At 37.9% G+C, this 14340-nt stretch overlaps 1 protein-coding gene across 2 annotated transcripts in view; it reads right to left on the reverse strand.

Moving 5' to 3' along the window:
* NHSL1 (NHS like 1) overlaps positions 1–14340 on the reverse strand; it is an 80158-nt gene that overhangs the window by 39620 nt on the left and 26198 nt on the right. For both annotated transcript variants that reach the window (XM_023554088.2, XM_023554041.2), the window contains one exon: positions 6942–7069. In XM_023554088.2, coding sequence (XP_023409856.2) covers positions 6942–7069 — 128 coding nt within the window. The remainder of the gene's footprint in view (positions 1–6941; positions 7070–14340) is intronic.

Genomic DNA, 14340 nt, shown 5'->3' on the forward strand with positions numbered 1-14340 from the left:
CGTTAAAAACCACGAGACTCAATGAAATCACCCAATTGGTGTGTCTGTTACAGAGGAGCATAGGTACAAGTGTGAGCAACAGGGTTACACCACCAACATTCAGACATCTGGAAAAAGGGGATCCAACAAATGGCTGAGAAGCAATGGCTAGCGAGGAGGAAGAAGACCAGGAATGTGTGGTGCCATAAAAGCTAAGTGAAAAAAAAAGTGTTTTGAGAAGGAAAGAATAATAAACTATGTCAAATGCTGCTGAGAGGTTGAATAAGATGAGGCCTGAGAATTAACCATTAGATTTGGCAAAATGGAGGTAACTGGTGGACTAAATAAGAGTAGTTTCATCAACACGCTAGGGATAAAAGTTTTTTTGGAGTAGGTTCAAAAGAGATTTTAAGGAAAGAGAGTGGAGACAGCAAGTCTGGACACTTCTCTGGAAAAGTTTTACCATAGAGAAAAAAAGAAAAATGTGACAGAAGGTAGAGTGGGATGAAATATCAAAGGGGGGTTTCTTTAACATGAGAGAAACTACAGCATGTTTGTATAATACAGTAGTCCCTCCTTATCCGCGGTTTCGCTTTCCATGGTTTCAGTTACCCGCAGTCAATCTCGGTCTGAAAATATTAGACGGAAAATTCCAGAAATAAACAATTCATAAATTTTAACTTGTGTGCCATTCTGAGTAGGATGATGAAATCTGGAGCCATCCTGCCTGGAACATGGATCATCCCTTTGTTACAGCATATCCATGCTATATACACTACCTGCCCTTTAGTCACTTGATGCCTGTTAGTTACTTAGTAGCCATCTTGGTTCTAAGAATAATGGCCCCAAAGCACAAAAGTAATGATGCTGGCAATTCAGATATGCCACAGTTATTGTTGTTAATCTCTTACTGTGCCTAATTTATAAATTAAACTTTATCACAGTTAGGTATGTATAGGAAAAAAAACAGTATATATAGTGTTTGGTACTATCTGCAGTTTCAGGCAACCACTGGGGGTCTTGGAACACATTCTGTATCTGTAGTGGGGACTAGTGTAATAGTTAAGACGCAATAAAGAGAAAAAATTGATTATACAAATGAAAGAGGGGTAAATTGTAGGAATGAAGTCCTTGAAAGGTTGTCCTTACTCATTCAACTAAGCAATATTGAGTGCCTACTGTGTGCCAGGTCTTGTTATTAGTACTTGCAATACAGCAATAAAGAGAGTAAGGACTGTTCACCCATTGCAATGGCAGGAAAGGGTGAGGCCAGAGAGAAACAGAAGTAGTCTGATAGATCTGCTTGTGAAAGGATAAGATGTCAGGAAGGATGGGAGGGCAAGAAAGGGACGTAAAGGAAGAAAGGCAAGAGAAGAAAAAGCAAAAACATGCATGTAATACGAAAACCGTTGTTAAAAGAACTCACTGACAATATACATTATTTTTAAAAGCTAAAGCAATCTTAAAGTCAAGGACATCCTTTCCTTTCCTATAAACTTTGAATTACAGTAGTTTGATTACTCAAAAGTAAAGGTTCACTTTTGGTCATTGTCTTGATAGGCCTTTTATCCAGGGATTACCTGACGCTATAAGATCGTCGTTAATTATTTATACATAATGAATGTAAACTTCCCTCATGCCTTAGTTACATGACACATCAATTCTGGCATTTCTGAAGACTCTTAAGGAAGATGACAGACGTAGGAACTTGAGGAGAGCTTCCAGATTCTGAATCTCAGAGTGAACATGTTCTTATATGGCTTCCCAACACACCTCAGACTCCCAGTACTATCAGATATTGCTGGATACAGTAGTATCTTCTCCAGTAAGCAGAATTAGATTTGGATCAATTAAGAGAAAAAAAAAAGTCCATGAGTATGATTAACATTCAAAATACTACTCTACACTATTTTTATTTTCCATTGCTTATATTGCTTTTCAAACATGTTTTTCTAGTTCAGTTAAAACTATACCACCCAATTCTGATTTATAATTTCAATCCTCATCCATCTGCCTGTATAAAAAATAGATTTGATTAGCAACATAAGCACAAAGTATATTTCTGAAATTATTAAGAACAGAAATTAAGAGGTATTTTAAAGGATACAATGAAATATAATAAAAATGAATGTAAATTCTTGGCAACACCGATCTTTCATTAAAGCCATTAAAGAAAGTATTTGGCATGAAGTCTTCAGATGTAATTTTACTAATGAATAAAACAGAACGAAGTATTCAGACAGAATGAGAAAGCTAACAGCGCTAATTGGCATTACTCAAAGCTGTCACGCATCCATGTGTTTGAGCTACCTCCTAATAAATATCCATCACAAAGAATAATTCTTAGTAAATTATTTTAATTCATGCTTACATATTCAGAAATCTGAAAAGTGTCGTTTCTACTTCTAGGAATGGTTTTAACTTTATTTAGAAAATTAGCAATAAAAATTTCAGAGGATCAAAATATCTTCCAAAGCTTTCAGTAATTATTTAAGGTAATAAGTACTGACTCAATATGATGGTATAATTTGTTAGCTGATATTTAATGCATACATATTGCTGTTGTTGTGTGCCATCAATTCAATTCTGACTCATAGTGATCCCATAAGACAGAGAAGAATTGCCCCATAGGGTTTCCTCAAGGACAGATTACCCGATAAGCAAAGTAAGTACTTTCTTAGGGCATCAACAAAACAGAGACACCAGTTGTCCAAAGCAAAGACCCATAGATGTCAAGCAGAGAGGACATAAGGAAAAGCAAGTATTGCAGTGAAAGGGAACTGGCAGAGCACTATATGAAATTGGTACCAGCCCCAGTGCGTGAAAACGTGCCAGCCAGAAATTAAGTTGACACAGGGGCACCAGTGCACCCATGCGCAAGGTTGTTTAAGCTCTGAGGTCCCTACCACTTCAACACCTGCCTTGATGTCTGTCTCCGACGACCCCCTCCCATGTTAATTGAAACTCCTTATCTCCGTGGGTCTCTTGGGAGTATACTATTTCTTTCTAATAAACATTTATAATTATAGCATTTGTTAGGAAACAAGCATGAAAACTGAAGTATGAGCTGTTTAAAGCAAAATTGGTGAAAGTCAATTTTTCATTGTGGGAGATCAACAGAATTTTGTTGAAACAACTAAGTTCACTGACTTATTTTCTTTGTTGTAGAATATTCTTTATGTAGAAAATGTGGTATGTAGTAAAAATCTTAGTACCCCACATCCACTAAAAATTTCATAATCCAGTTCATCTTATTCCACTAAAACGGTAAAAACCACTTTTGCTTTCAATCACTAATACTACAGTTGCATTTAAAAAGAAGTTGTATCACGAATAGCTAAGGCACACACACATACAGATATATATACACCTCACACATCCTGTTCGTATACTTGAGTAAACAGAGGAAGGGGCACCACAGATTATCAGTGTTTAGGGCCCTCACATGCCTTAATCCTGCCTTGGATTTCCTAGGCTGTAAACTTCACAGGAGCAAATTGCCTTTTCTCCCGAGGAGCAGCTGGTGGGTTCTAACTGCCAACCTTTTGGCTAGCAGCCCAGCACTTAAAGTGCTGCACCACCAGGGCTCCTTAATGAATGTATATTAATATGTACTTAATACATAAAATATAGATACATATTTGATAAACAAGATAATTTGATACATATATTTAATTCTGAAATAAAATTTTTAACAGAAACTGCCTTGAGAAGACATTCAGGTCTAATTATTAAAAAAAAATGCAAATACAATTCAACTTGGTTCTACATATTAAAAAACAAAAGAAAAGAAAAACAACAGCTTCCCTTAAATACCGCTAAGAATGCATTCTAACAGTTTCAAAAATACTTTCAACCTAGAACAAGTATGAAACTATCATTAACCTGAATTTTAAAAATCACAAAAGGATCAAAAATCACATAGCAGGGAAGGAAGTTAAGATTTCTAAGTGGCTATATGCTCTTGAGGAGCCCTGGTGGTGCAGTGGTTATGAGCTCGGCCACTAGCCAAAAGGTCGGCAGTTCGAATCCACCAGCAGCTCCTTGGAAACCCTATGGGGCAGTTCTACTCTGTCCTACTGGGTCACTATGAGTTGGAATCAACTTGAAGACAAGTTTTGACATGCTTTTGTGAGGGTGCAAAAATGAGGAGAGCCAGGAGTCCAGATACTGTGAGAGAGTCTATAACTCTGACAGACACTGAAGGAGCCCAGAAAACAGCTCCCCTTCCAGCACACACACCAGGGAAGTCTCTTCCATGGCCCCAACCCTCCATTTTACAGGGGGATGTGGGCCCCAAGAAGAAATCTGTTTAAGCTCCCACAATCATCTTCTGTCACACTAAGGCACTTAAGGTGGAACCATTTATGTTCTAGGGCATGTCATGTCACCTACAATAAATAATATATAAACCCCACTGCTGTCGAGTCAATTCTAACTCATAGTGACCCTACAGGGCTTCTAAGGCTATAAATCTTTACAGAAGCAGACTGCCACATCTTTCTCCCGTGAATTGGCTGATTGAGTTTGAACCTTTGATCTTTAGGTTAGCAGCCAACTGCTTTAACCACTGCGCCACCAGGGCTCCTAAGATATATGTATATGCATATATATATATATATATAAAAAAAAATTTTTTTTTTAATTTATTATATCACACACACACATATTTCTTTAACCCAGTTGCCACTGAGTCATTTCTGACTCATGGCGACCTACATATGACAATTATTTACTGGCTCATTTTCAACATAAGAATGTTTTTTTCCTCAGGGATAGTGACCTGTCCACATCCTCTCACACACGTTTGGGAGACAGCTGCCTGGACATAGGGGTCTAGGGCAGTGGCACACAGGAGTAGAAACGAGTCCATACAGCCTTCATGTCCTGCAGATCTGAGTGTCATAGTAAGTAAATAGCTATGTAAGAATTTAGAAATGGTTTCCATTTTTCAGAAGATCTTTGGATATTGCTTTGATAATTAATACAAAATTGCCACCAAGGAATTAGTTCCACATCTCTTGGGCAATCCCAATCATATTGCACATAGAAGCCTCTCTATTTCACTGGGTCCCACTATGGGCTGAATTTTTTTCCTCTGAGCACCAATGTAAGGCTAAGGCAGATCTGGATTAGAAGAATCTCATTATATAATTCACCTTCTGATTTTTATTTTCCATACCCATGCCAACAAGAAAAAAATAAAACAGGTTTTTTAAAAATTAAAGATCTGACCAATTTCGAAACAGTTGCTTTTCCTCCTACATACAGTTCAAGACCTTCTCTGTATATTTAGAGTCCCAAAGACTAACTTAATACATGAAGATATATTTAAAGAAATATGAAAAACATTCTGTGGTAAAAACCTGGGTCCAATCTTCATTAGAAGACCAAAAAATGATTTCTCATTCTTGATCAACTGTTACATTAATGTTTTCTCTGACTTTATCCATGTGAAGAAAAGAATAACAGATTTTGGATAATATTCTCCAGCCAAAAGACATTTATATATTGATCTTATTCCACTGAAATTTCTTAGATTATTTAAAAATAAATTAAAAATTAAAAATTCCTGAAAAAGCCATGTTAATCAAACCTTAAGTAACTCCAATGTCAGTCCACATTACTTAATAAAGTAAAAATAAAACTAAGTCAAAATCCCCATAATATTTATTCTTTCATGTGCATTTAGTATTAAGAAAATGCATTTCTCTTAACGAATTTATCACAAGAAATGATGTCTTAGTTATCTGGCTTTAACAAACAAATTTATTCTCTCGTAGTCTTTTTTTTTTTTTTTAGTCTAGGAGGCTAGAAGACCGAATTCAGGCCGCTGGATCCAGGGGAAGGCTTTCTGTCTTTGTTGGCTCTGGAGAAAGGTCCTTGTCATCAATCTTTCCCTGCTCTAGGAGCTTCTCAGGGCAGGAACCTCGAGTCCAAAGAGTGCGCTCTGCTCCCTGTACTGCTTTTTTGGTGGTATGAGGGTCCCCCTGTCTCTTTGCTTGCTTTTCTTTTATATCTCAAAAGAGATTAACTTAAGACACAACCTAATTTTGTAGACTGAGTCCTGCCTCATTAACATAACTGGCTCTAATCCTGCCTCATTAACATCATAGTAAAGATTTACAGTCTTGAAAACCCTATAAAGCAGCTCTACTCTGTCCTACTGTGTCGCTATGAGTGGGAATTGACTAAGATGGCAAAGGGTTATAATGTTAATTGGAGTGCCTGGTGGTACACATGGTTATCGGGCTCTGCTGCTAACCACAAGATTGAAGGCTCAAGTCCATCCCGAGATTGCTCAGAAGAAAGGTCTGGAGATCTACTTCTGAACTACCAACCACTGAAAATGCTATGGAGCACAGTCCTACTCTGAGACACATGAGGTTGCCCACCACGCGACAGAATCTACTTGAAGGCAGTTCTTGTTTTTGTGTTTGTTTTTGTAATGTTAATTAAGAAAAGGCACTGCTTATGTTCAGTCAGTATTAAAAACACTGCCCAATTGTGAAACAGTTGCTTTTGTTGTTATATCTAGAGCACTTTTTATAATTTAACTGGGTTCTTGGTTGTATGAAAAACAAAACAACAGAAATAAGAACTCTGTTTCCTCTACCCAAAGAAAACATAAAAATGCACAAAGATACTGAGTTTGTCCCTTTAATGAGTCCCTTGGATCCTGGCCTTATCTTTTGTGGGGTGGCGGGTACAGGGGATAATGTTAGATTTACAGAAAAGTAGTAGAGATAGTATCTAGAGTTCCTGTGTATCCTTTGCCCAGGTTCCCCTAATGTTAACATCTAACATAATCGTGGTGTGTTTGTCAAAACTATGAAGTTAATTTGGGACAATACTATTAATTAAAAACAGACTTTATTCTGATTTCACTAGTTTTTCCTCTTATAACCTCCTTCTGTTCTGGGATCCAATCTAGGATACCATGTTGAATTTTGCAGCCTTACCTTTTGATCCATTTCCTCATCCTCATCTTGATAATCATCACAGAGTGGGCTGGAGTTGGCAGAAAAGGTGGGTCCCTGAGAGTAGTATTGAGAACTCCGATAGCCATCCCGTCGCAGCTTATCGCATTCTGCAGAAGGTACAGGTGGGAGAGGAGAAAAGGCACGAAAAACATGAATTTGTTTTCTCCTCTTCTATTAGTCATTTCTACTAATATTTTCAGGAGTCCCTGGATAGCACAAATGGTTAAATGCTTGACTACTAGCAGAAAGGTTGGCAGTTCAAACTTGCCCAGAGGTGCCTTGGAAGACAGGCCTGGTGACTTGCTTCTGAAAAGTTGAAAACTCTGTGGAGCAGTTCTAATCTGCACTCATGGGTTGCCATGAGTTGGAATCCATTCTAAGGCAACCAATAACAACAACAACAACAGTAAAATTTTCCTAGGCATAAGAGATTACAAGTTAATAATAATATTAATAATGAAAATGACTAACAACTTTTAAAGTCCCACTACATAGGGGCACACTGGTGGTTCAGTAGTAGAATTCTCTCCTCTCATGTGGGAGACCTGGGTTCGATTCCCAGCCAATGCAACTCATGCATAGCTACCACCCAAATGTCAGTGGAGGCTTAAGCATTGCTAAGATGCTGAACAGGTTTCAGCAGAGCTTCCAGACTAAGACGGAGTAGGAAGAATGGCCAATGGACAATACAGGACTGGATAGATTCTTGTTCCATTGTTCAAGGGATTGCCTTGAGTTGGGGGTTAACTTGATGGCCAATAACCAACACACTACATATTTGTTACATATACTTTAAATGGACTATCTTCTTTAGACTTCACAGTAACCCCAAGAGGCAGATACTTTCATTAACTCCACTTTACGTACAAGGAAACTGAAGTTTAGGGCAAGTAAATTATTTACTCTAAAATGTGTGCACGTAAACATTGGATCCAGAATTTGAAGCCAGAGTCTAAGTTAATATACCAAACTTTGGATATACAAAACAATTGATTATGTAATTCCACATAAAAAACACAAGCAATTTTCTGGCTGTGCTTGTTTCCTAGACTCATCAGCTGGAAGACACATGAGAGATCACCGAGTATAATGCCCTCATTTTATTTTTAGTTCTCAATTTAACTTTGATGCCAAACCGTCTGTAAACACCATGTGGAATTTAACATAAAGCCAGGTTGCAGCTGGAGAAGTCTGCCAGCCCCACAGAAGAATGTTTGGCACCACAGAGTGGAAGGGAGCATGATGCCGGGGATCACAGTGGGGCTGGGGTCACAGGCTGTTGGAAGACCAGGAATTCTCTTTAAGGGGAAGCCCTTTACACTGATTACTCTCATTATTGGGGTCAACTGCAGATTAAAAAGTTCTAAGGGCTTCTAAAAACATGCCAGAAGCCTTCCTATTACACAGATGCCTTGCACCTTAGAGGGGCATTTGCCTCCCCAAAGGATTCACCACAGGGTTTCCTTAAAAATCCATTTCTTAGTCATCTAGTGCTGCTGTAACAGAAATAGCACAAGAGGATGGCTTTAACAAACAGAAGTTTATTTTCTCACACTCTAGTAGGCTAGAAGTCTAAATTCAGGGCGTCAGCTCCAGGGCAGGGCTTTCTCTGTGAGATCTGGAGGAAGGTCCTTGTCATCAATCTTCCCCTGATCTAGGAGCTTCTCCACACAGGAGCCCCAGGTCCAAAGGAGGCCCTCTGCTCCCGGTGCTGGTTTCTTGGTGGTATGAGGTCCCCGTCTCTCTGTTCGCTTTCTCTTTTGTATCTCAAAAAAGATTGGCTCAAGACACAATTCAATCTTACAGATTGAGTCCTGCCTCATTAAAATAACTGCCACCTAACCCACTTCATTAACATCACAGAGGTAGGATTTACAACACATAGGAAAATCACATCAGATGACAAAATGGTGGACAATCACACAATACTGGGAATCATGGCCTAGCAAAATTGAGATATATATATATATATATTTGGGGTACACAATTCAATCCATGACACCCAGCCTTCTAAAGGAGTGCAGAATTTGTTTCATCTTTGTAAGTTTTCTTTTTTCATAGCTTTACAAACCTACACACCTAAAGGCACAGAAGGAGCCCTGGGGGCACAATGGTTAAGCACTTGGCTGCTTACCAAAAGGTTGATAGTCCAAACTCACCCAGCAGCTCTGCAGGAGTCAGACCCGGCAATTTGCGTTCATAAAGATCACAGCCTAGAAAACCCTATGAGGCAGTGCTGTGCTACTTTGTCACGTGGTTCACTATGAGTTGAAACTGACTCAAAGGCACTTAACAACAACAAAGGCACAGAGCTAAACCACGGCAACTTTAGAGTTCCTTTCTAACACTTGGATCTATGGGTCTTCCTCAAAGAAGAGACAAGCTGTCACTTCAGTTGAGGGATGAAAATTCTCCAATCAAGATAGAGAAAATTCTCTTTCTCCTTTGCTACTTTCCATCCCTGTTCTACCTCACAGTGGGAATGGATGGAGGCTTCCAATCCAGAACTGCAAGTCAGGTTAAAAAAAATTCCTATGGAAATAATGTCATGAGTATTTATTAGAATGCCATACTAACTAAAACATGCATAATCAATCACAACACGGCCAAATAATATTACTTCAGTTACTTATAGGCTAAATAATTTGTGGGATAGGCTGGTAACCACACAACTGGTAACAATTAAAATGGAAAAGTTAATTTTGGATACTACCAAAATATACTTTATTTTTTATTGAGAATTTCAACGGGAAATATTTTTACATTTTCTCCATTTGACAATTTCTCTAAACACATAGTACAATTAGAATCTATATTCCCACTCTATAGAAATAATGTTAATTAAGTATGATTATTAGTTCTCCAATGGTGTTCTCTGCAGAATTCCGAGATTCTGCAAATATTTGACTTGATTTTCTTTAAATAATTACCTTAACATTAGGATTAAAATAAAACACTGAAGCTCAATAGTTTTACAACCAAATTTTAACATAAGGCAGGGAATTAATTCATTAACTTGTGCTGCTAAATTAACGTTTCTGTGGTCCTAAAAAGTAAGCTATTCTTGCCCTCTGTAAAATTGAAGACTCCTAAGGATTCAGGGCAAATCTTGTAAAACGAACCAACAAAAACTATTACCACCTGCAGCTACTGTTTCAGGGTTTTCAAATACTTGACAAATAAAGCAAAATGCAGGTAAAATAGAGGCCAAGCCCCTTTTAAGACTAAGTTCCTTTGTTGTTTAAAACCGTCTTTTCTCCCTCACGAATTAACCCTATAATAAATACAAGTTTAAAGTTACAACATGTAATACTTTAACATTACTTCTTAAAATTTGCTTTATGTACTGGGTACCAAATAAGACTGTTTGTAAAAGATTCCTCTACTAGGAAATAAAAGATCTGTGGTGGCACACACGGTTAAGCACTGGCGACTAACCAAAAGGTTGACGGTTCAAACCCACCCAGTTGCTCCATGGGAGAAAACTTGGCAATCTGCTTCCATAAAGACTGTTATTGCTGTTGTTAGGTGCTATTGAGTCGATTTTGACTCATAATGCCCCAATATGACAGAGTAGAATAGCCCCATAAGGTCTTCTAGGCTGTAATATTTATGGGGGCAGATAGCCAGATTTTTCTCCCATGGAGCAGGTAGGTGGGTTTGAACTATGACTTTACGGTTAGCAGCCAAGTGCTAAACTATTGTGCCACCAGGGTTCCTTTTTCTACAAAGATTATAGCCAAGAAAACCTAATCGGGCAATTCTATTCTTTTTTTTTTTTTTTTTAATATATATATAATTTATTTTATTTTGTTGGTGAGAATATCACAACAGCGTACGGAACATAGACCAATTCAATAGCTTCTACATGTACAATTCAGTGACATTGTTTACATTTTTCAAGTTGTGCAACCATCCTCACCCTCCTGTTCTGAGTCTTTCCTTCTGCATTAACATAAACTCACTGCTCCCCAAGCTTCCTATCTAACCTTTCAAGCCGCTGTTGTCACTTTGATACCATATAAATAGTTCTTTACAAGAGCCCAGTGCTCAACGCAGACATTCTTTACTAGTTAAGATAAACTATTAATTTGGTTCAAAGTGAATTCAGGACATAGTATTGGTTTAAGGTTTAAAGATTATCTCAGGACAATAGTTTCAGGGATTCATGCAGCCTCCATGGCTCCAAAAAGTCTGCAGTCCACGAGAATTTGAAATTCTGTTCTGCGCTCTTCTCCCTTTTGATCAAGATTCTTTTATAGACTCTGATCAAAATGTTCAGTAATAGTAGCCAGGCACCATCCAGTTCTTCTGTTCTCATGGCAAAAGAGGCAGTTGTTCATGGAGGCAATTAGTCACACATTCCATTCTCTTCTTCTTAAACCTCACTTTCCTTCTGCTGCTGCTCCAGGTGAATAGAGACCAATTGTGCCTTGAATGACTGCTTGCAAGCTTTTAATACCCCATATACTATGCAACAAACTAGGATGTAGAACAGAAGCACTAAACATGTCATTAGGTCAATTAACTAGGATGTCCCATGAAACTATGACCCTAAACCTCCTAACCAAGGAACCGAATCCCATGAGGTATCTGGTTGTACTTAAGCAGCCTCAGCACTACTCTTTTTTTTCTTTTGTTGTTGTCGTCAATATATCTATCACACAACTTTTGCCAGTACAGCTTTTTATAGGTGTACAACTTATTGACAGCAATTACATTAATCAGCTATGCAACCCTACCCTTATTCAATGTGATTTTCCATCATCGTAAACCAAAACTCAATATTCCATAAGCAATAGCCCTCCTTTCCTCCTCCCTCCCATCCTTGGTAACTATTTTTGTCTCTATATATTTGCCTGTTCTAGTCTTCTTATATAAGTGAGGTCATACAATATTTGTCCTTTTGTGATTAACTGTTTTCACTCAGCATCATGTCTTCAAGCTTCACCCATATTGTAGCAGGTATCAAGAATTACTTTCTCTTACTGGTTGAGCAGTATTCCATTGCATGTATGTACCATATTTTGTTTATCCATTCATCCATTGATGGGTATTTAGGTTGTTTCCACCTTTGGGCTATTGTGAACAGTGCTGCAGTGAACAGTGGTATATAAGTATCTGTTTGAGTCTGTTTTCAAGTCTCTTGGATATATACCTAGGAGCGCAATTGCAGGCTCATATGGTAGCTCTATTTTTAGTTTTTTTAGGAACCCTCACAGTTTTCCACAATGGCTGTACCATTTTGCATCATCACCAGCAATGGATAAGGGTTTCAATTTCCCCACATCCTTGTCAACATGTTATTTTGTATTTTTTTTAATCTTAGCCATCCTGGTGGGAGTGAAATGGTCTCTCACCGTGGTTTTGATTTTCATCTCTCTGATGGCTAATGATGCAGATCATCTTCTCCTTTGTTTGGTGGCCATTTGAATGTGTTCTTTGGTGACATGTCTATTCAAGTCCTTTGCCCATTTTATGATTGGGCTATTTGTCTTTCTGTTGTTAAGTTGCTGAAGTTTTATATATGTATTGGTTATTAGATTATTATTAGACATATGATTTCTAAAATATTCTCCAAGTTGGTAGCTTGTCTTTTGCTTTTTTGGTAAAGACTTTTGATGAACAAAAGCTTTTAAGAATTTTATGGTTTTAGTTTTCATATCTAGGTCAGGACCCAAGGTGTGTCTGACCCAAGCCATGGTGCTTTCAATTGCCTCATATGCATGCGAAAGCTGGATGATGAATAAAGAAGACCGAAGAAGAGCTGAAGCCTTTGAATTGCAGTGTTGGTGGAGAATACTGAATATAGACTGCCAAAAGAACGAAGAACATAGACTGCCAAAAGAACAAAGAAATCTGTCTTTGAAGAAGTACAACCAGAATGCTCCTTAGAAGGAAGGATGGTGAGACTATGTCTCACATGCTTAGGACATGTTATCAGGAAGGAGCAGTCCCTGGAGAAGGACATCATGCTTGGTTAAGCAGAGGGTCAGCAAAAAAGAGGCAGACCCTCAACGAGATGGATTGACACAGTGGCTGCAACAATGGGCTCAAGCATCACAATGATTGTGAGGATGGTGCAGGGCAGAGCAGTGTTTCGTTCTGTTGTACATAGAGTTGCTATGAGTTGGAACCGACTTGACGGCACCTAACAACAACATCTAGGCCCTTAAACCATTTTGAATTTGTTTTTGTGTATTGTGTGAAGCGTGGATCATGTTTCATTCTTCTGCACATGGAAATCCAATTTTGCCAACACCATTTATTGAAGAGACTCTTCTTTCCTCATTGAATGTTCTTAGCACCCTTGTCAAAAATCAGTTGACCTTAGACGTGTGGGTTTATTTCTGGACTCTCAATTCTAGCAGTTCTATTCTTGTCACATGGGATCACTATGGGTTGAAATTGACTTGATGGCAACTAACAACTACTAGAAAATAAGGGAAGACTGATGGGCTTAGATAATCTCTAAGGACTATAAAGTCTCATATTCTTGGCAATGATATTAAAAATAGCCAACATGGTTCAACATGCTAAATCTTAAAAAGTCAAATATTGCAAACTTGCTATCCAAACACCTGAAAGCATGAAAGTCTGGCAAGTTTCAGTATTTCCAGTGTGTCACCTTTCCGAGCACAGTTTAAAAGACAATGCATCTTTTTTCCACTATGATGTTTAATATTTATGTCACAGGATAGTAGGAAAACAACTGAAATATAAGGCTGAGTCTAAGTAAACTAGGCAGTGCAAATTTATGGCAGATGTCCAACTTTTTTTACTCTTATCTCATTCCTGAAATCTAGTAAACTCATCAAATTTCATTGTCACTTATCCAATTCCAACTCTAGGGGAACTCTAGGAAAATTTCCTCTTGCCAAGTTGCAACATATCTGTTTCTAAAACCATGGCTTTGTTCATTAAGAATGGAGTTTATTGTGTGGAGGGTGAGACATAAGAGCAAGCCAACATGAAGAAACAAAGACTTCAAACATTAAGTGCCGAGAGGAACTGCAACGTAGAGTATAATTTAATGCCAGGTTATGCCAACAACTAAAGGCTAAAATCAAGTAGCAGAAGATCTACCTTGAATATATACTCTTCTTATAACACAGAAATTTAGAGTTAAATTATGCTTACTGTTTTCACAGTACTGCCTGGGAAAATGTATCAGTGTTTGTTGTGTCCTATAGTTTCCCAATCACAAATTTCCCCTTCTTTCCTTCTATGTCAAACTTTTTTTGTTTTTTGTAGAATACGGACAGTGGACAAACATTTTTTGATAGACCAAAACTCTAAATATAGAAAGAAAAAAAATTCCAAAGAACTAGATGGTCCTCTGACCATCCTATAAATTTAATAACCTTCATATATTATG

This window comes from Loxodonta africana, chromosome 1 (genome assembly GCF_030014295.1).
Source record: "Loxodonta africana isolate mLoxAfr1 chromosome 1, mLoxAfr1.hap2, whole genome shotgun sequence".
Lineage (NCBI taxonomy): Eukaryota > Metazoa > Chordata > Mammalia > Proboscidea > Elephantidae > Loxodonta > Loxodonta africana.